The sequence below is a fragment of the Pongo abelii genome, chromosome 16 (genome assembly GCF_028885655.2).
Source record: "Pongo abelii isolate AG06213 chromosome 16, NHGRI_mPonAbe1-v2.0_pri, whole genome shotgun sequence".
NCBI lineage: Eukaryota > Metazoa > Chordata > Mammalia > Primates > Hominidae > Pongo > Pongo abelii.
In genome coordinates, this window is record NC_072001.2 from 52,414,284 (window position 1) to 52,435,093 (window position 20,810).

Genomic DNA, 20,810 nt, shown 5'->3' on the forward strand with positions numbered 1-20,810 from the left:
GAAATTCTATAACTGCTTACATTCCAGTCCTAAAAAGGGAGATATCATGACATTTTGTTTGGAAGGCAAATTTTAACTATCCACTGTGTGTTTATTTCATTAAAAACAAAACAGAAAGTCCTCTTTGTAAAATTCTGGAAAAAAGTTAACTCCACATTACAATAAGCATCTCAAATGTCGAAAAAAAATATGTTTTAAATATGTTTTAGATTAGAAGAAGCAATCCTAAGACAGCAGTATATATGGAACACAGAATATTTCTTTTAAGTCATATATATGTATATGCATGCATATGTAAATATACTAATGTTTTACCCTAGTTCTGCTCTTTATCTGCCTTAGCCTTCTTCCAGCACACAGAATAAGGTTTTAGTATACACAAAGTCTCACACACACACACACACACACACACAAACACAGCTATAGAGAAGGAGGAGTTCTCAAATCATGAATCCTAAACCACCAGTCTCTATTACTAATTACACCTGAACAATCAGCAATCACTTTGGAAGATTATTCAGCACCTATGGATAGAAGTCATTAAAGAACAAAACGCTGGAAAAGGGGAATATAGAAATATTCTACTCACCTCATTTTTCAGTTGTAAAAATAAAGCTCAGAGGGGTTGCTCAAAGACATTCAAGTTCTTTATGTGCAAGTTGGATACATTAGAGCACATGAAACATTAGGGACTATAGTATAGGAAAGCCTCCAAACTAAAACATACTTATGGCACCAGTAAATACATGATCTGAATCTTATGTTCAGAGAATTCTCCACAATGATGACTGTGTCCAGACTGGGGGTAAGGAACACAGAAACTGTAAAGCAACAAGCAGGATATGGAAGCTCTCAGATACCATGAGCCAAGCCCCTTTGCAATGATTTCCTATAGGATACGAATGTTTCAGTTTCTCACTGTCAATCCATACCCTGCTCTGCCATCAATGACAAAATCCATGAGTGGCGGGGAGGCACTCACTGACCACTAACTGATATAAAAACACAGAAGGTAGTTTTAAAAGCAGATTAAAGCTCTGGAGAAATATGAGATGTTTCTCATATTCTCAAAGTTCAAAAAAGAAACTCATAAATTTGAACAAACTTCTTTCTTAAGTAGATTTCCTAGTAGTCACAATCTAAGCAGAAGATTATAGAAAAAATACCTCTTTAATGATCTTTACCTCTTTGAAATGGTACAAAAACTTCTCTTTTAATTCCACCATCAAAAACAGTGGTGTGTGGTAGACATGTAATTCTCAATGGAGGCTGTGTTTCTCTTAAAGGTTTAGAAATTCTGGCCCATTGTTGCCATTGTGCCTCTGCACCACTTTGGTCCCAAAGTGTGAATTTTCCAAGTCCCCTAACCATTGCTTGCTATTTCTAGAGAAATTCATACACAAAACTGGAAAACAAGTAAATTTTTGTCCAGTCTTCTGCTACCTTTCTGGCCTTTCTACTAGCATCTTTCCTCATTCACCCTCATCTATTAAAATTTAATCCAGGAAAAGACCTAAAAACTCATTCACATTTGCCATAAATGAAGTATTAAGGCTATGGTAACTCTCATAAGTTACAACACTTATTCTACGATGATAATTTTAAGCCTTAATATAATTACAAGCTTGTAAAATCAAATGACTGATAGGCAGTATGTGAAGTGGTTATGAGTTCAGACTCTATGGCCAAAATTTCTTGAATTTCAATTTATATTCTAGCACTGATCAGTTATGTGGCTTTAGGAAAATGACTTAATCAACTTATATTTTGGTTTTGTCACTTATAAAAATGAAGATGATAATAAAAGTCACCTGTCACATAAAAAGATTACTCATTTATGAGAGTAAGGCAGTTAATAGAGCCTTAGCTCTATTAAGTTAACACACTTTATCAAGTACATATTTCAAACTGAAGATTTTCCCAGGTTGAACATGAACTATTAAATTAAAATTTGAGCAATAAATTAAAAGAAACAGCCACTATAACTTGGCCCTTGCTCCCACAGCTTAGACCATCTCATCCAGAAACAAAAAAATCTTGTCACGTTTTAGCATCAGATATAAAAAGCATATTTCAAATATTTAGAGATAAATAAAATATCTAATACACTTTCAAGCTTTTTAAAAGGCATAGAGTGCCAAGTTGAAAAAAGAATCAAGACCCAATAGTCTGCTATCTTCAAGAGACCCATCTCACGTGAAATGACACCCATAGACTCAAAATAAAGGGATGGAAAAGGATCTGTCAGCCGAATGGAAAACAAAAAGAGCAAGGGTTACTATTCTTATATCAGACGAAACAGACTTTAAAACAACAATAATCAAAAAGGACAAAGAAGGGCATTACATAATGATAAAGTATTCAATGCAACAAAAAGACTTAACTATCCTAAATATACATGCACCCAATAAAAATGAAAAATAAAAATAGTTTTTTCCTATATAGTAGCATGAATAATCAAAATTGAAAATTTAAAATGCCATGTATAATTGGAAAAAGATGTGTCTGTACAGTAAAAACCAGAAAACATTGCTGAGAGAAATTAAAGAAGTATTATATAAATATAGGCATATTCTATGTTTGTGAACTGAAAAACTCACTTTGTTAAGATACCAATTCTCCCCAAATTGATCAATACAATGTATTTAAAATAAAGATGCCCGAGTATATATTTTAGAAACTGACTAGCAGTTTTTCAAATTTATATGGAAATGAAAAGAATCTAGAATAACCAAAATAATTGTGTAAAAGAAGCGCAAAGTTGGAGGACTTATAGTACCTAACTTCAAGATATATTATAAAACTACTGTTTTAAACGTAGCTGGTTATTGGCATCAGTGGAATAGAATACAGAGAACAGACATAAACCAATATGTATGGTCAACTGATTTCCAAGATAATTCGATGAGGAGAGGATAATCTTTTCAACAAATGGTGCTGAAGCAATATGCAAAGAAGTGATTCTTAATGTTTATACATATAATTAAGAAAGATTACTCAAAATGAATTAGAGACCTAAAAGTAAGAGCTACAACTCTAAACTATAAAGCTACATACTATAAAATTTCTAGAAGAAAATATAGAATATAATCTTAGTGAAATTGGGTTCACAAATTATTATTAAATAGAATGTAAAAAGCACAAACTATATTAAAAAATTGATAAATGGGTTTCTTCTAACTATAAACTTTTGTTTTTTAAAAGATGTTATTAAGAAATGAAAAGGCAAGCCACATACTGGGAGAAAATATTTGTAAAATATATATCTGAAAAAGGACCTGTTTCTAAATATATGAATAACTTTTTTCTAGGCTGCAGTGAGTTATGATCATGGCACTGTACTCCAGCCTGGGTGACAGAACAAGATCCTGTCTTTAAAAACGAACTAACTAAATAAATCAGCATAAAATATATAAAGAACTCTTATAACTCAATAAGAAGACAAAAAACTCAAATAAAAATGGCCAAGATATTTGAACAGACACTTCAGCAGGCACTCAATAACCTGTGAGAGCAGCTGTGGGGGCAGAACCCCACAAAGCCACAGGGGTGAAGCTGCCCAAGGCCTTTGGTGCCCATCCTTTGCACCAGTGTGCCCTAGATGTGGGACATAAAGTTAAAGGAGGTTATTTTGGAGCTTTAAGATACATGGATGGCAAATAAGCACATGAAAAGAAGCTTGTCATGATTGATCATCAGAGAAATTGAAATAAAACCTAACTAAATACCAGTATATAACACACAAGAATAGCTAAAATTAAAAAGACCATAACAAGTGCTAGTAAGGAAGTAAATATAACTTGTATACTGGTAGAAATGTAAAATTTTGGATAAGAGATTGGCAATTTCTTAAAATGTTATACATACATGATATAGTTTGGATATCTACCCCCAACCAAATCTCATGTTGAAATGTAATCCCCAATGTTGGATGTGGGGCCTGGTGGGAGGTGGCTGGATCATGGTGGCAGATCCCTCAAGAATGGCTGGGGCCATTCCCTTGGTGATAAGTGAGCTCTTGCTCTGAGTTCACATGAGGTCTGGTTGTTTAAAATTGTGTGGCACCTCTGCCCCCCTCTTGCTTGATCCTGCTTTTGCCATGTGACACGCCTGCTCTCCCTTCACCTTCTGCCATGATTGTAAGCTTCCTAAGGCCTCTCTAGAAGCTGAGCAGATGCCAGCACCGTGCTTCCTGTAGAGCATCCAGAACCATGAGCCAATTAAACCTCTTTTTCTTGTAAATTACCTGGTCACAGGTATTCTTTTATAGCAATACAAGAATGAACTAATACAGAAAGTTGGTACCGGGAGTAGGGCATTGCTATAAAGATACCTGAAAATGCAGAAGCAGATTTGGAACTGCATAATGGGCAGAGGCTGGAAGAGTTTGGAAGACTCAGAATAAGACAGGAAGATGAGGGAAAGTTCAGAACTTCTTGGAAACCAGTTAAATGGTTGTGGTCAAAATGCTGATAGTGATACGGGCAGTGAAGCCCAGGCTGATGAGGTCTCAGATGGAAATAATAAACTTATTGGGAACCGGAGCAAAGGTCATCTGTGTTGTGCCTTAGCAAAGAACTTGGCTGCATTGTTTCCCTACCCTAGGGATCTGTGAAAGCTTGAACTTCAGAGTGATAATTTAGGGTATCTGGTGGAAGAAATTTCTAGGCAACAGGGTATTCAAGATGTAACCCTGGCTGCTTGTAACAGATGACACTCAGATGCAGGAGCAAAGAAATGATAAATGTGGAACTTATATTTAAACAGGAAGCATAAGATAAAAGTTTAGAAAATTGGCAGCCTAGCCATGTGGCAGAGAAATAAAAGGCTCTTTTGGAAGAATAATTCAAGTAGGCTTTGTAGCAATCACTTGCTAGAGAAATTTGCATAACAAAAGGGAGCCAAGTGCTAATAGCCACGACAACGGGAAAAAGGCCTTGAAGGCATCCCACAAATCTAAGACACAGGTCCTCTAGTTACAGGCCCTGAGGCCTAGGAAGACTAAATGGTTTTATGGGTCAGGCCCAGGGACCTGCTGCCCTGCACAGTCTTGGGCCACTGCTCTCTGCATCCCAGCTGCTTCAGTTCTAGCTGGGGCTTTAAAAGGTCCAGGTACAGCTTGAGCTGCCACTTTGGAGAATGCAAGCTATAAAACTTGGCAGCTTCCTCATGGTGTTAAGCCTGTAGGTGCACAGAATGCAAGAGTGAAGAACGTTTTGCAGCCTCTGCTTAGATTTGAGGATGTATGAAAAAGCCTGGTTGCCCAAGCAGAAGCCTGCTGCAGGGGCAGAGCCCTCATAGATAACCTTTATTAGAGCAGTAAAGAGGGAAAATGTAGGGTAAGAGCCCCCACACAGAGTACCCACTGGGACACTGCCTAGTCAAGCTGTGAGAAGGGGGCCACTGCCCTCCAGACCCGAGAATGGTAGATCTACTGGCAGCTTGCACCCTGAACCTGAAAAAGCCACAGACACTCAATAACCTGTGAGAGCAGCTGTGGAGGCAGAACCCCACAAAGGCACCGGGGTGAAGCTGCCCAAGGCGTTTGGTGCCCATCCTTTGCACCAGTGTGCCCTAGATGTGGGACATAAAGTCAGAGGTTATTTTGGAGCTTTAAGATTTAATGACTGCTCTGCAAGGTTTGAACTTGCATTGGGCCTTCAGTTCTTTTCTTTTGGCTGATTTCTCCCTTTTGGAATGGCAATGTTTACCCAATGCCTATACTCCCATTGTATTTTGGAAGTAAATAACTTGTTTTTGACCTTACAGGCTCATACGCGGAAGAGACTTGCCTTGTTTTAGATGAGACTTTGGACTTTTGAGTTAATGCTGGAATGAGTTAAGATTTTTGGGGACTGTTGGGAAGGCATGATTGTATTTTGCAATGTGAGAAGGACAAGATTTGGGAGGGGTCAGTGGTGAAATGATATAGTTTGGATATTTGTCCCTGTCCAAATCTCATGTTGAAATGTAATCCCCAGTGTTGGAGGTGTGGCCTGGTGGGAAGTGGTTGGATCATGAAGGCAGAGCCCTCATGAATGACTTGGGACATCCTCTTGGTGATAAGTAAGCTCTCACTCTGAGTTAACACAAAATCTGGTTGTTTAGAAGTGTGTGGCACCCCGCATTGCCAAGTCAATCCTAAGCCAAAAGAACAAAGCTGGAGGCATCACGCTACCTGACTTCAAACTATACTACAAGGCTACAGTAACCAAAACAGCATGGTACTGGTACCAAAACAGAGATATAGACCAATGGAACAGAACAGAGCCCTCAGAAATAATGCCACATATCTACAACTATCTGATCTTTGACAAACCTGACAAAAACAAGAAATGGGGAAAGGATTCCCTGTTTAATAAATGGTGCTGGGAAAACTGGCTAGCCATATGTAGAAAGCTGAAACTGGATCCCTTCCTTACACCTTATACAAAAATTAATTCAAGATGGATTAAAGACTTACATGTTAGACCTAAAACCATAAAAACCCTAGAAGAAAACCTAGGCAATACCATTCAGGACATAGGCATGGGCAAGGACTTCATGTCTAAAACACCAAAAGCAATGGCAACAAAAGCCAAAATTGACAAATGGGATCTAATTAAACTAAAGAGCTTCTGCACAGCAAAAGAAACTACCATCAGAGTGAACAGGCAACCTACAGAATGGGAGAAAATTTTTGCAATCTACTCATCTGACAAAGGGCTAATATCCAGAATCTACAAAGAACTCAAACAAATTTACAAGAAAAAAACAAACAACCCCATCAACAAGTGGGTGAAGGATATGAACAGACAATTCTCAAAAGAAGACATTTATGCAGCCAAAAGACACATGAAAAAATGCTCATCATCACTGGCCATCAGAGAAATGCAAATCAAAACCACAATGAGATACCATCTTACACCAGTTAGAATGGCGATCATTAAAAAGTCAGAAAACAACAGGTGCTGGAGAGGATGTGGAGAAATAGGAACACTTTTACACTGTTGGTGGGACTGTAAACTAGTTCAACCACTGTGGAAGTCAGTGTGGTGATTCCTCAGGGATCTAGAACTAGAAATACCATTTGACCCAGCCATCCCATTACTAGATATATACCCAAAGGATTATAAATCATGCTGCTATAAAGACACTTGCACACGTATGTTTATTGCAGCACTATTCACAATAGCAAAGACTTGGAACCAACCTAAATGTCCAACAATGATAGACTGGATTAAGAAAATGTGGCACATATACACCATGGAATACTATGCAGCCATAAAAAATGATGAGTTCATGTCCTTTGTAGGAACATGGATGAAGCTAGAAACCATCATTCTCAGCAAACTATCGCAAGGACAAAAAACCAAACACCGCATGTTCTCACTCATAGATGGGAACTGAATAATGAGAACACTTGGACACAGGAAGAGGAACATCACACCCCGAGGCCTGTTGTGGGGTGGGGGGAGGGGGGAGGGATAGCATTAGGAGACATACCTAATGTAAATGACGAGTCAATGGGTGCAGCACACCAACATGGCACATGTGTACATATGTAACTAACCTGCATGTTGTGCACATGTACCCTAAAACTTAAAGTATAATTAAAAAAAAAGAAAAGATCGGATATATATTGTTTATAACTTTGTTACTCAAAGTGTGTGGAACTAGCAACACTCGCATTCCCTGACACCTGCTAGAAATGCAAAATCCCAGGTCCCACCCCAGACCCACTGAACAGAAACTTTTAATAAAATAAAGGTCATTCATGTGCATGTTAAAGTTTAAAAAAAAAAAAGTGTGTGGCACCTCCCTTCTACTTTCTCTTACTTGCTTCTTCTTTCACCATGTGATGTGCCTGCTCCCCCTTTGCTTTCTGCCATGATTGTAAACTTCCTGAGGCCTTCCTAGAAGCTGAGCAGATACCAACACCATGCTTTCTGTAAAGCCTGCAGAACCATGAGCCAATTAAGCCTCTTTTTTCCTAAGTTAACCGAGTTGAGATATTTATTTACAGCAATGCAAGAATGACCTAATACATTACATAACCATGCTGCTCTGCCATCCCACTACTAGAAGTTTATCAAAGAGAAATAAAATCCTATATCCAAACAAATACTTGTATATAAATGTTCATAGCAGCTGTATTTATAATAGCCAAATACTGAGAACAATACAAATAGCCACCAAGAGACGAATGGATAAACAAATCGTATTATATTCCTACTATGGAGGACTACTATTCAGCAATACAAAGGAAGAGATTATTAATACATGTAACAACATGAATGAATCTCAGAATAATTATGTGGAATAAAAAATGTTAGTTGAAAAACAGCATGCACTCTATATAATTTATGTAAAATTCTAGAAAATTGCATTCTAACCTATAGTGACAAAAATTACATAGATGATTGCCTGTGGGTTGGTGGCAAGAAGGAATTACAAAAAAAGCATAAGGAACTTTTGAGAGAGATAGATATGTTTTTTAGCTCGAGTTGTAATGGTTTTACAGATTTATACATATGTCAAAACTCATCAAATTTTACACTTTAAATATATGCAATTTATTGTACACCAATTAGATCTCAAAAAAGCTGAAAAACGTAATTATTTGAAACAAAAGTCATGACACTATATAATGTGAGGCTATTATTTATGTAGATATATTTGACAATAGCAAAAAAGACAAGGGGGTGTATATGTAACTATACTGCTCCAAGGTCCTACATTTTAAGTGAAGTAGGACAATATTAACTTTAGATAGTATTTTGATAATTTAAGAATGCATTTTGCAAGCATTAAAGCAGCCTCAAAAAATACAAAAGTGGTATAGGTAAATAGCCAATAGAGGAATTAAAATAGAATGACAAAAGTATTCAATTAACCAAAAGAAGACAGGAAAGTATAACTGAAAAACAAAGAACAGATGGGATAAATTTCAAAACAAATAGAAACTAGTACAAATAAGGTTAATCATATCAATAATTACATTAAATGTAAATGAAGTAACACTCCAAATTAAAGTGAAGAGATTGTCATCCTGAATAAAAAAACAAGACTCAACCACAGATTGTTTACAAAAAGTATATAAGAACATGAACTAGTTATATGTAAAATGATGAGAAAAGATATGATGTGAACCATAAGCATAGGAAATCTGAAGCGTCTATATTAAGATTAGACAAAATGAACTCAAAAAAAGGAGAATTATCATAGCTACAAAAGAACATTTTATAATGATTAAAGGAAAAACAATAAAAGTATAGTTGCTCAATAATTTAAAAATGGATACAGCAAAAATCAATAACATTAAAGGGAGAAATAGATAATTCTAAAATTATATTTTAATATCCCCTCAGTAATTAATAGAACTAAATAAAATATCAATAAAAACATAGAACTAGGGTGAGCAAAATTTTTCTATAAAAGGCAAGTCAGTATTGTAGGATTTTCAGGCCAATGTAGTCTCTGCCGCATATTCTTTATTTTGTTTTATGTTTTTGTTTTTTACAACCCTTAAAAATGCAAAAACCATTCTAAGTTCATAGAATGTATAAAAACATGCTACACACCAGATTTAATCCACGGGCTACAGTTAGCTGACTCGATACAGAAGATCTGAATAATACTATTAGCCACCTTGATCTAATTGAGATTTTTTTAAACTGCAGATATACATTCTTCTCAAGTGTACATGGAATGTTCACGAAGACAGACCACATTCTGGACCATAAAACAAGTCTCAACAATTGCAAAAGATCATACAGAGTATGCCCTCAGACCACAGTAGTTTTTTTTTGTTTTTTTTTTTTTTAGAAATCAGTAATTTTCAGATATCTAGAAAGGTCCCAAACATTTGGAAATTAAACAATACTTTTCTAAATAACCCTACTATGACCTACTAATGGGTCAAAGTAGGAATTATAGTAAATGTTAGAAAATTTTTAATTAAGTGATAAAATACAGCATATCTAAATACAACACACTTATAGCAGTGCTTAGGGAAATTTAATCTTTAATTGCTTATGTGAAAAAAGAAGAAAGAGAATGATTTAAAGAACAAGCAAAATATAAATAACTGGTAGGTAAAGGATATATGGGAGTTGTTTATGCTATTCTTACCACTTTTCTGTTACTTAAAAAGAAAATGGAAAGTTCACAAAATACTCCCAATTTAGTTATTCACATGTGAGGGTGAGAAGTCAAAACAGATAAACAAAATTGGCTCAAGACAGTAGCCTATTACTCTTTCTATTAGAAATCCCTAGAAATAGCTCCCCACCCCCCATAACAATATGTACGAAGTTTTGGTAAAACACTGAGGGTGACAGCAAACAAGAAAATTTCCTGTAACTAATAAAAGATAGAAATCATATTGGATGATATATACTGCGATAAGAATACAGAAAACCAGTTAAAACAGTGATGCTCTAAATTCAAAAATCTCAGATCTGAAGAAGAATAATTAACTAATTAAATAATTCCAGAATCAGAGATTAACTAAAGAATAACTTCCCAAAGAGTAGGCTGGGTAGGTTAATTCCTCCTCTTCTTTGGCCTATATCAAGGTATAGGTTAGAAAGGTATTTCCCTCTGCATTAGTGGTTTGTAACATTGCCTGCACATGAAATCATCTGAAGCACTGAGGAGCTTTAAAGATTATTAAGCCTAGATTCTGATTTAACTGGTCAGACATAAGACCTGAGCATTAGACTTATGTTTGGTATTAAAGAAATAGCATAAACAGGAGAGAAATAAACTCGCCTTACGAAGCTTATTAATGTAGAGTAACTGAAGACTTTGGTCCTGGCACAAGAATTTGGCACGTGGCTCAAAGGAACAGAAAAGAATATTAATATGTAAATGAATTGGTATTTCAAGTAGGCTGTAAGTGGACTATTTAATAAACGGATCATTTGGAAAAAAAAAACCCCATCATACTGTAATACAACTATGCTGTTTATAACAAAGAGTTAAATTTATATGGAAATTTAAAAATACTAGAAAAATATAGGTAGGTATTTTTTATAATCCTAGTTAAGTCTTGACAAACACACCACAAAACTGAAACCCTAAAGAAAACATAATTTAAATGAACAAAATAAAAAATGTAAATTTATCTATTGAGACAACACATGATTAACCAGTTAGCAATACAAGTAAAAGTGAGAATATCTGTAGTATACATAAAGACAAAAAGGATAAAAATTTTTAAAAATAATTATTTTGTAACAGGCAAATGGAAAAAGGACTTGAGTGTGTACCACTTATAACATCAATCTATAAATCAAATGTTATTTTAAGGCCCTCACCAAAAACATAAATCATTAGAAAATTCTGCCTAATAAATAAATTCATTGATTTTTGCTACCTATTCCATTTTGCAGTATACAAAAACTTTACTTACTAGTTGATATACGTTCTTCACTGTCTGCAATTCTTTCCTTTACTGATTTTGCAGGTGCTTTTTTGCTGCCATGAATGGTGGTTGTGGAGAGTTCTTTCAGTTTCCAGTGCATCCAAAAGCCTTTTTGAGGTTTTAAACCTGTTAATATAAAATACATATTTAGCCAAATAAATTTGGATTTTGAAAATACCTTTTAATTTGTCAAAGCATTTTTATGATAATTATACATTTCATCCTCACAACAAAAAAGTTCCTTTTTTGTTCCTTTTAAGCTGCGTAGGATTAGATAAGTCATCTAACTACTCTAAACATCTGTATCCTCAGCAATAAAAATGAGAATAACATAAATTATTTTGAAATATATGTTACAGTGTTGGTAAATGGGAAAGTATGACACAAATATGAACTAATATTATTATTAATATTATATGCTAACAGTAATTATGACTATAAACTAACATGCTCATAAATGTAGCCAATATTTTCTCAGTGGTGAGTGTTCAATGAGGGTTATTCACTAGACTGAGCCATCAAATTGTAATTTTCTAAATGTTTTTAGATACAGTTATCACTTATTTAGCAGACTTCAGTTTGATTCACTTGAGTGCTTCTAGATAGATTGCCTATGTTTTCAAATATTGTGCATTAATAGAAAAATAGAAGTATAGTAAGGCCAACAGATCAGCAGATTGCGTTTGTAAGGATGGTTTGTTACTCACAGTTCCCAAGAGTAGGGGGATGTCATGCCACAGAGGGCCACATGGGCAAGCCCTGGGGCCAGTCAGGAGGCAGAGAAAGAGGGGAGAACTGTGGGGGAGAGTCTTTATTGTGCTTTCCTTAGGAAGGAAGAGGCAAGGCAAGAAGGCCTATGATTGACTAGTTTAAATAATTTCAGCAGGCTTTAGTGCATAGGAGCTATCCCTAGTCTGGTACCTAGTCCTGGGATGATTAGGGCAGGTGGATAGTGACCCAGAGTGTAAGAGCCAAATAAAGGAAATGGTTGTGTATGACCTCTGAATTGGTTGGTTTGTTTAAAAATCAAAAAGCATTTTAAAAACATGCTCATGGGCAAGTTGCCTCTAGGAATTAACTAACCCTAGGAAGTGCAGTCCTTCTAGGGTCATCAAGGTCCCAGATGTCAAAGTATCAGAATATAGAAAATAAAATACATGGTTAATACTGTCCAGTATTGCCTAAACCCTACTTGGTCCTGATATATAAAGAGAGAGAGGGATTACTACGTACCAAACTATGTGCTTGACACAAGGGGCACAAAAGTCATTTCAATCTAGTCCCTGTCTGCCATCAAGGCAGACGTGAAATTATTTAACATGGTGCCTGATCCCTAGTAAGCACTTAATATAAGTTAGTTTCACTGTTACTTTTTTTTTGCAAATTAGCCACTGGTTGATATCTGACTACATTCCAACATTATTTACAAGTTTTAATTCAAACTGGTCACAAAACATGAATTTTTCCAAAGAATGACATTAATATAAAGCCACAACACTCGAAATTTATCTTTTCACATTGCCAATTTTAAAAAACTAAACTCTAGTAGGATCTATTCAAGTATTTCCTAGGAAATTGTTATCCTACAGGATTTAGAAACAAATGGCACATAAAATAAAGGAGCTAAAAACCTAAAATGTCTTTGCAATTATTTGGTAACTTACATATATTCTAATTTTCATTTTTAATTTTATAAAATTTATACAGACATATAATTTAAAGAGCGAAACTATATGTCAAACTATTTGTTTAATTTCCAAAGTCTCATAGTTCCTCACACATCCCCAAGAGCATATCTTGCTTCCCAGAAACAACTATCTTTATTTGGGACCCATAACCATAGCACACAAAAAAAGGGCTATATTGTTACATTTTGTTGTATTAATTTTAGGCATTATCTATTGACATCCAACTAGGGAACATAAAGATTTAACGATCTTTCACCATCCTATCCCATTATCACCACATACAAGCTAACTTTCTATTCTTTACGTAATATCAACTGTTATAATTTTCATTATGTGAATATCAGCATTTACATTATTATAACCATGTAAAATCTTGTTGACAGCTGAACCAGTTTTCTCTTTTTGAATATAGAGAATAATGTGGAGAATTGAGACTTTAAAAATGAATCTGCTATACTTATTTTCTTAAGAAAATTTCTTTATCTGAAGTTAATAATTGTTGGATGTTTTTGTTTTCTTATGTTCTATGTACTTACAATTAACTTAGCTCCAAACTGCTCCCCCTACTATTGTCTAAATTGCCTTTGAATACATTCAGATGCATTAGAGATGCTTTCAGTTTAATATTCTTGGAGACATCTCTCCCAAAGCTTGCCAATGTGCTCGAATCTGAACAAATTTTTTCATTAGGCCTGCGCAGCTATCATTTAGGGAGCTCCCTTCACCAATATTTTGGAGATTCAATTTACATGTCTCATGTGTTAAAGCCTCCATTTCTTGACTCTCATCTTAACCTCTTCATTAATTTACGCCTTATTTTGGTGGTTTTTTTCTCCAATAACTTGATGAGAAAAGATGTATATAAGTTAACAATGTCTTTAGTTCATCTTTACACTTACTTGACAAATTGGTTGGGTCTAGGGTCCTAGGTTATAAATAATTTTCCCTTAGAATTTGTAAGACATTGTTCCATTCTCTTCCATCTTTCAAAGTTGCTGTTAAGAGGGATGATACAATTCTGTTTCTTAATCTTTCTGTTCTCTGGAAGTTTTTTTTTTTAGCATTTTCTTTTTGTTCTCTGGGTTCTGAGGACTCACAATTTACTGTGGCATACAGCAATTTTTATCCATTGTCCTAAGTACTAGATAATCTCTTTCAAATTAGAAACTCAAGTTTTTCAAGCATGGAAAACTTTTTGAAGTAATTCTTTGATTATTTCTTACTTTGCTTTCTCTCTGTTTTCTCTTTTTGAATATAATACAGAGAATTGAGATGTCAAAAACAAAAAGGCTTCTGAAGGGTTAGTTTCGTCCCATTTGAGATGGATGCTTAAACAGATCACTGTTCTTCAGTCCTCATTCTTTTTTGAAAATACACATTAAAGGCCATAAATTACCTTCCAAGAACCTTAGCCATCATCTTATATATTTTGAGACATAGTATTTATTCTTGTCAACTTGTTCAAAACTAGTTTCCATTTCTCTAATTTCCATTATGATATCTTCTTTGAAGATTGAGTTAGTAGGCACATATTTCTTATTTTATTTTTTCATTAACTTTTAAGTTCCAGGGAACATGTGTGGATGTGCAGGTTTGTTACATAGATAAACGTGTACTATGATGATTTGCTGCACAGATCCCCATCACCTAGGTACTAAGCCCAGCATCCATTAGCTATTCTTCCTGATGCTCTCCCTCCCTCTGCATCCCCAATAGGCCCTAGTGTGTGTTGTTCCCCTGCATATGTCCGTGTGTTCTCATCGTTCAGCTCCCACTTATAAATGAGAACATGTAGTGTTTGGTTTTCTGTTCCTGGGTTAGTTTGCTCAGGAAAATAGCTTCCAGATGCATCCATATCCTTGCAAAGGACATGATCTCGTTCCTTTCTGTGGTTGCATAGTATTCCATGGTGTATATGTACCACATATTCTTTATCCAGCCCATCATTGATGGGCATTTGGGTTGATTCTATGTCTTTGCTATTGTTAACAGTACTGCAATGAACATACATGTACATGTCTTTATAATAGAATGATTTATATTTCTTTGGGTATATACCCAGTGATCACAATGCCTCTCCAGCAAGGGAACAGAACTGGGTGGAGGCTCAGATAGATGATCATGTTATTAGGCACATATCTCTTTTTATTATTATTATACTCTCCATTCTGGGGTACATATGCAGAATGTGCAGGTTTGTTACATAGTTACACACATAGGCACATATTTTTAATTTTCAACTTACATAAAGACTTCCTATTTTTTGGTCATAGTTTCTAATGTATTGCACTGCATTCAATGAATGATTCCATATGATTTAAATCTCTTGAAAGCTGGAAGTATTTGATTTTTGGCTGAATATAAAAAGAATTTTTATAAATATTTTGTTTGAAAGTAATGTATATTTTTCAGTTGTAGTGTTCTATATGTATACATTACTTCATGTTTGTTAATCATGTTATTTAAATCGTTTATACCTGTCCTAGGTTTCATTTTTTTGCTTGCTTCTTCTATTAATTACTGAGTTATACATTTCTTTCTGAATTATTTTTTGTCCCTTATCATTACCCACAATCTTCCAGAATTATTATGGCTATGCCAATAATTGAGATGATGTTCTTAGGTTCATACGAATTCTTCAATGAGGTGCCTATTCAAATATTTATTTTTTTAATTATTTATTTATTTAACTTTACATTCTGGGATACATGTGCAGAATGTGCAGGTTTGTTACATAGGTATACATGTGCCATGGTGGTTTGCCGCACCTATGAACCTGTCACCTAGGTTTTAAGCCCTGCATGCATTAGCTATTTGTCCTGATACTCTCCCTTCTCTTGCCTCACCCTCTCCCCCTCTGACAGGCCCTAGTGTGTGTTTTTCTCCTCCTTGTGTCCACGTGTTCTCGTTGTTCAACTCCCACTTATGAATGAGAACATGAGGTGCTTGGTTTTCTATTCCTGTGTTAGTTTGCTGAGGATAATGGCTACTAGCTTCAAACATGTCCCTGCAGAGAGGATGATCTGATTCTTTTTTGTGGCTGCATAGTATTCCATGGTGTATATGTAACACATTTTCTTTATCCAGTCTATCATTGATGGACATTTGGGTTGGTTTCATGTCTTTGATATTGTGCTGCAATAAACATACATGTGCATGTATCTTTATAATAGAATGATTTATATTCCTTTGGGTATATATCCAGCAATGGAATTGCTGGATAAAATGGTATTTCTGATTCTAGATCCTTGAGGAATAGCCACACTGTCTTCCACAATGGTTGAACTAATTTCCATTCCCACCAACAATGCAAAAGTGTTCCTATTTCTCCACAGCCTCACCAACATCTGTTGTTTCTTGACATTCTAATAACCACCATTCTGACTGGTGTGAGATGGTATCTTACTGTGGCTTTGATTTGCATTTCTCTAATGATCAGTGATGTTGAGCTTTTTTTGATACATTTGTTGGCCACACAAATATCTTCTTTTGAGAAGTGTCTGTTCATATCCTTTGCCCACTTTTTGATGGGGTTTTATTTCTTGTAAATTTGTTTAAGTTCCTTGTACATTCTGGATATTAAACCTTTGTCAGATGGGTAGCTTGCAAAAATTTTCTCCCATTCTGTAGGTTGCCTGTTTGCTCTGATGATCTCTTGCTGTGCAGAAGTTCTTTAGTTTAATTAGATCCCATTTGTCAATTTCAGCTTTTGTTGCAATTGCTTTTTACAATTTCATCATTAAATCTTCGCCCATACCTATGTCCTGAATGGTATTACCTAGGTTTTCTTCTAGAGTTTTTATGGTTTTTGGTTTTACATTTAAGTCTTTAATCCATCTTGAGTTATATTTTTATATAAGGTATAAAAAAGGGGTCCAGTTTTAGTTTTCTGCATATGGCTAGCCAGTTTCCCCAGCACCTTATTAAATAGGGAATCCTTTCCCCATTGCTTGTTTTTGTCAGGTTTGCCAAAGATCAGACAGTTGTAGATGTGTGGTCTTATTTCTGAGGTCTCTATTCTGTTCCACTGGTCTATATGTCTGTTTTGGTACCAGTACCTTGCTGTTTTGGTTACTGTAACCTTATAGGATAGTTTGAAGTCAGGTAGTGTGATGCTTCCAGCTTTGTTCTTTTTGCTTAGGAAGGTCTTGGCTATGTGGGCTCTTTTTTTGGTTCCATCTGAATTTTAAAGTAGTTTTTGCTAATTCTGTGAAGAATGTCAATGGTAGTTTGATGGAAATAGAATTAAATTTATAAATTACTTTGGGCAGTATGGCCATTTTCACAATATTGATTTTTCCTATCCATGAGGATAGAATGTTTTTCCATTTGTTTGTGTCCTCTCTTATTTCCTTGAGCAGTGGTTTGTCGTTCTCCTTGAAAAGGTCTTTCATGTCCCTTGTTAGCTGTATTCCTAGGTATTTTATTCTCTTTGTAGCAATTGTGAATGGGAGTTTATTCATGATTTGGCTCTTTGCTTGTCTGTTGTTAATGTATAGGAATGCTTGTGATGTCTGTACATTGATTTTGTATTCTAAGACTTTGCTGAAGTTACTTATCAGCTTAAGGAGTTTTGGGGCTGAGACTATGCGGTTTTCTAAATATAGGGTCATGTCATCTGCAAACAGACATAATATGACTTCCTCTCTTCCTATTCCATTTAAATATTTCACCCATTTTTAAATTGAGATGTTTGATTTCTTTTCAGTGAAATTTGAGCTCTTCATATGTCTCGATACAAATCTTTTATTATAAATATGATATGCCAGTGTTTTCTTCCAGGCTGTGAATTTTCTTTTCATTTCTATTAACAGTGCCTTCTGAGTAACAGAAGTTCTTAATTTTGATTAAATCCAATTTGTCAAGATTTTTATTTTATACACTATGCTTTTGGTGTCTCAGCTAAGAAACTGTACCTAACCTAATGTCACAAAAATTTATTTCATGCTTTCTTCCAAAAGTTTTATAGTTTTAGGTTTTACACTTAGGGCTATAATCCATTTCAGTTAATTTTTGCATAGGTTAGAAGATTTGAATCAAAGTTTATTTTTCAACTTATGAATATCCATGAGCTCCAGGACAATTTTTTGAAAAGACCACTCTTTTCCATTTAGGAATATCTCAGCCATTACCTTCTCAAATATTTCTTTTATAATATATTCTCTCTTTTCTCCTTTAGGGATTCCAATTACATACATGCCTGACAGTTTGGGGTTGTCTTACAGCTCTTGGATGCTCTGTTCTGTATTTTTCATTCTTTTTTCTCTCTGTGTTTCAGTTTGGGTAATTTCTCTGATCTATGTTCAGGTTAATGGATTCTTTCCTTGGGTGTGACAAGTTTATGTGATAAGTTTGTCAATGACATTCTTCATCTCTGTTCATGTGTTTTTCATTTGATCCTTTCTTAGAGTTTTCAATGTCTCTGCTGAAATTACACATCTAAAGTATGCATGCTGTGCACCTTTTCCACTAAAGCCTTTCACATATTAATTATGGTTATTTCAAATTTCCTGTCTGATATTCCAATCTATGAGCCTTACCTGAAACTGATTCTGTTGATTGCTTTTTCGCTTGACAGTGTTTTCTTTATCTATGGCTTTTTTCATACCTTATAATTTTTGTTGAAGACCAAATATATTATGCAGTGTAGTAAAGATGAGGTAAGTAGTTTTCATGCCTGAAAATGGGCTTCTTCTTTTGCTCAAATTTAGTGTGAGAAACTGACCAAATCTAGTCTAGAATGAACTGTGTTTATGTTTTCTTGTTGCTATTATTACTTTTAGTACTGCATATGCTTCAAATTCCTCTTAGGATGGGAACTATTATTCCAGAAGTGTTCTATTGTATTTGTCTGTTTGTCTATCAACTTTAGATCTTCTCTTTGTGCCTTCTTCTCAAAAACAGTATTTTTATACACTACTTTCCCCTCTCTCAGAAATAAACTGCTGATATTTGTTAGTTGATGTTTGTTAGATGGGTGGCAATGGGATATCCTCCGTTGCCCTGAATCAGCTCAGTGATGGGCTATGTTCCTGTGTCTTGGAATGGGGTCTTCTCAATGATCCAGACTTGCTCCAGCTGTAGCACACCTCTAATATTTTGGACCTAGTATGCAGTCCTGGCCTCACAAGTAGAAGGTTTTTTCTCTGCTTCTTTCTTGTAGGTAAATCAGATCTTCACCAGTTCTTTAAGGACAACAGGGTTTGCTGTCCCCATGCCAAGACTTAAAAAAAAATTTTTATTGTTATTTTTTACATAGAGTAAGGGCTTTATCCCTTTCCTTCAGTGACTGCTCTTCCATTCTCCCAGACATTCTCAGGATTGTCACACTACCCCTAAGCTTTCTTATGAGGTCCATGGTGTAAAACATAAATGTAGGGCAACTTCTCTTTTATCCACACACTAACCTATGCTGAGCTTTTAGCAATTCACTACAAATTTCTGCTAAATTGTTCTTACTTGATTTTATGGCAAAGTACTGCATCTCCTCCAGGTAAACAAGGCTTGCATCCCCTCTCTGCTTGGTGGCTACTTTTTAAAAATAGATTTTGGTGCCTACAACGTCTGATGGGTTCAGGAAAGGTTTTGAAATTGCAGATAGTTCAGTGTTTTTTGGTAGAAGGGAGGGAGCAATATATTTTTAGCTATCTAAATCCTAGGCAGAAGCCATAAATAATGGCACATGTTTTAATTTTGCTTTTTGTAAGGCTGGGATGTGGAATTCAGTCATAAAGCTTGTGACATAGTCTAGCCAGTTATACAAAACCTTAATGTGTCTCTGTGGTGGGCAGAGGTAGCCTTCAAAATCACCCATGTTCTAATCCCCCAAAACTATGAATATGTCTTGTTATATGGTGAAGGGGACTTCAGGGAGAAGACAGAATTAAGTCTGCTAATTGGCTGACCATAAAATAGGGTGATTATATTGTTCAGGCAGGCTCAATGAATTCACAGGAATCCTTAAATGTGGAAGAGAGAGGCAAAGCAGTCAGTGTCAAAGTGATGTGATATGAGATCAGACACTTATGGCTTTGAAAATGTTAAAGGGCTATAAGGCGAATACAGAGAGCTTTTAGAAGCTACAAAGAAACAGATTCTCCCAAAAAGCCTCTAAAGGAACACATCTCTGTCAATATCTTGATTTTACTCCAGTTGGACTTCTAACTTCCAGAACTGTAAGATATACATTTGTGTTGTTATAAATCACTAAATGGCAACTTGTTACAGCAGCAATAGAAAACTAATACAGCCTCTTGTGATCCTTTTTTTCTTTTATTGTGTATAAGTCACCTAGGCAATTAAAATTTTAGTTGTGAAAAAATGAATCAAAACTAAAGCCAGTTGTTAATGAAATTAATGGAACTCAGTATACTGTAAAGAGCCTAAGAAAGTGATTACTTCATACTGAAGAAGAATATATGATACATTAAAGAGAACATTGAATCTAGTATTTTAGATCTATAATACAAACATTTCCTCAACAAAGAAATAAAAATGTTTTATAAAATTCTTTCAACAAGTGCTTTTGCCAGCGCAAAATAGTCACAAATGAAAGATAAAAATCTATTTGAGTCCCAAATATAAGTTGAGAAAATCATTTATGAGAATTGGACTCAGAAAACATATGATTCTTGATGGATATAAACTGTAAGAGAAAGCAGTGTAAGAGAAATCTATACAAACATATTAATGATTAAATAAATCATATTTAA

General features: G+C 35.1%; 1 protein-coding gene across 6 annotated transcripts in view; it reads right to left on the reverse strand.

Moving 5' to 3' along the window:
- FAM227B (family with sequence similarity 227 member B) overlaps nucleotides 1–20,810 on the reverse strand; it is a 305,085-nt gene that overhangs the window by 162,073 nt on the left and 122,202 nt on the right. For all 6 annotated transcript variants that reach the window (XM_054531451.1, XM_054531453.1, XM_054531449.1 and 3 more), the window contains one exon: nucleotides 11,399–11,536. In XM_054531451.1, coding sequence (XP_054387426.1) covers nucleotides 11,399–11,536 — 138 coding nt within the window. The remainder of the gene's footprint in view (nucleotides 1–11,398; nucleotides 11,537–20,810) is intronic.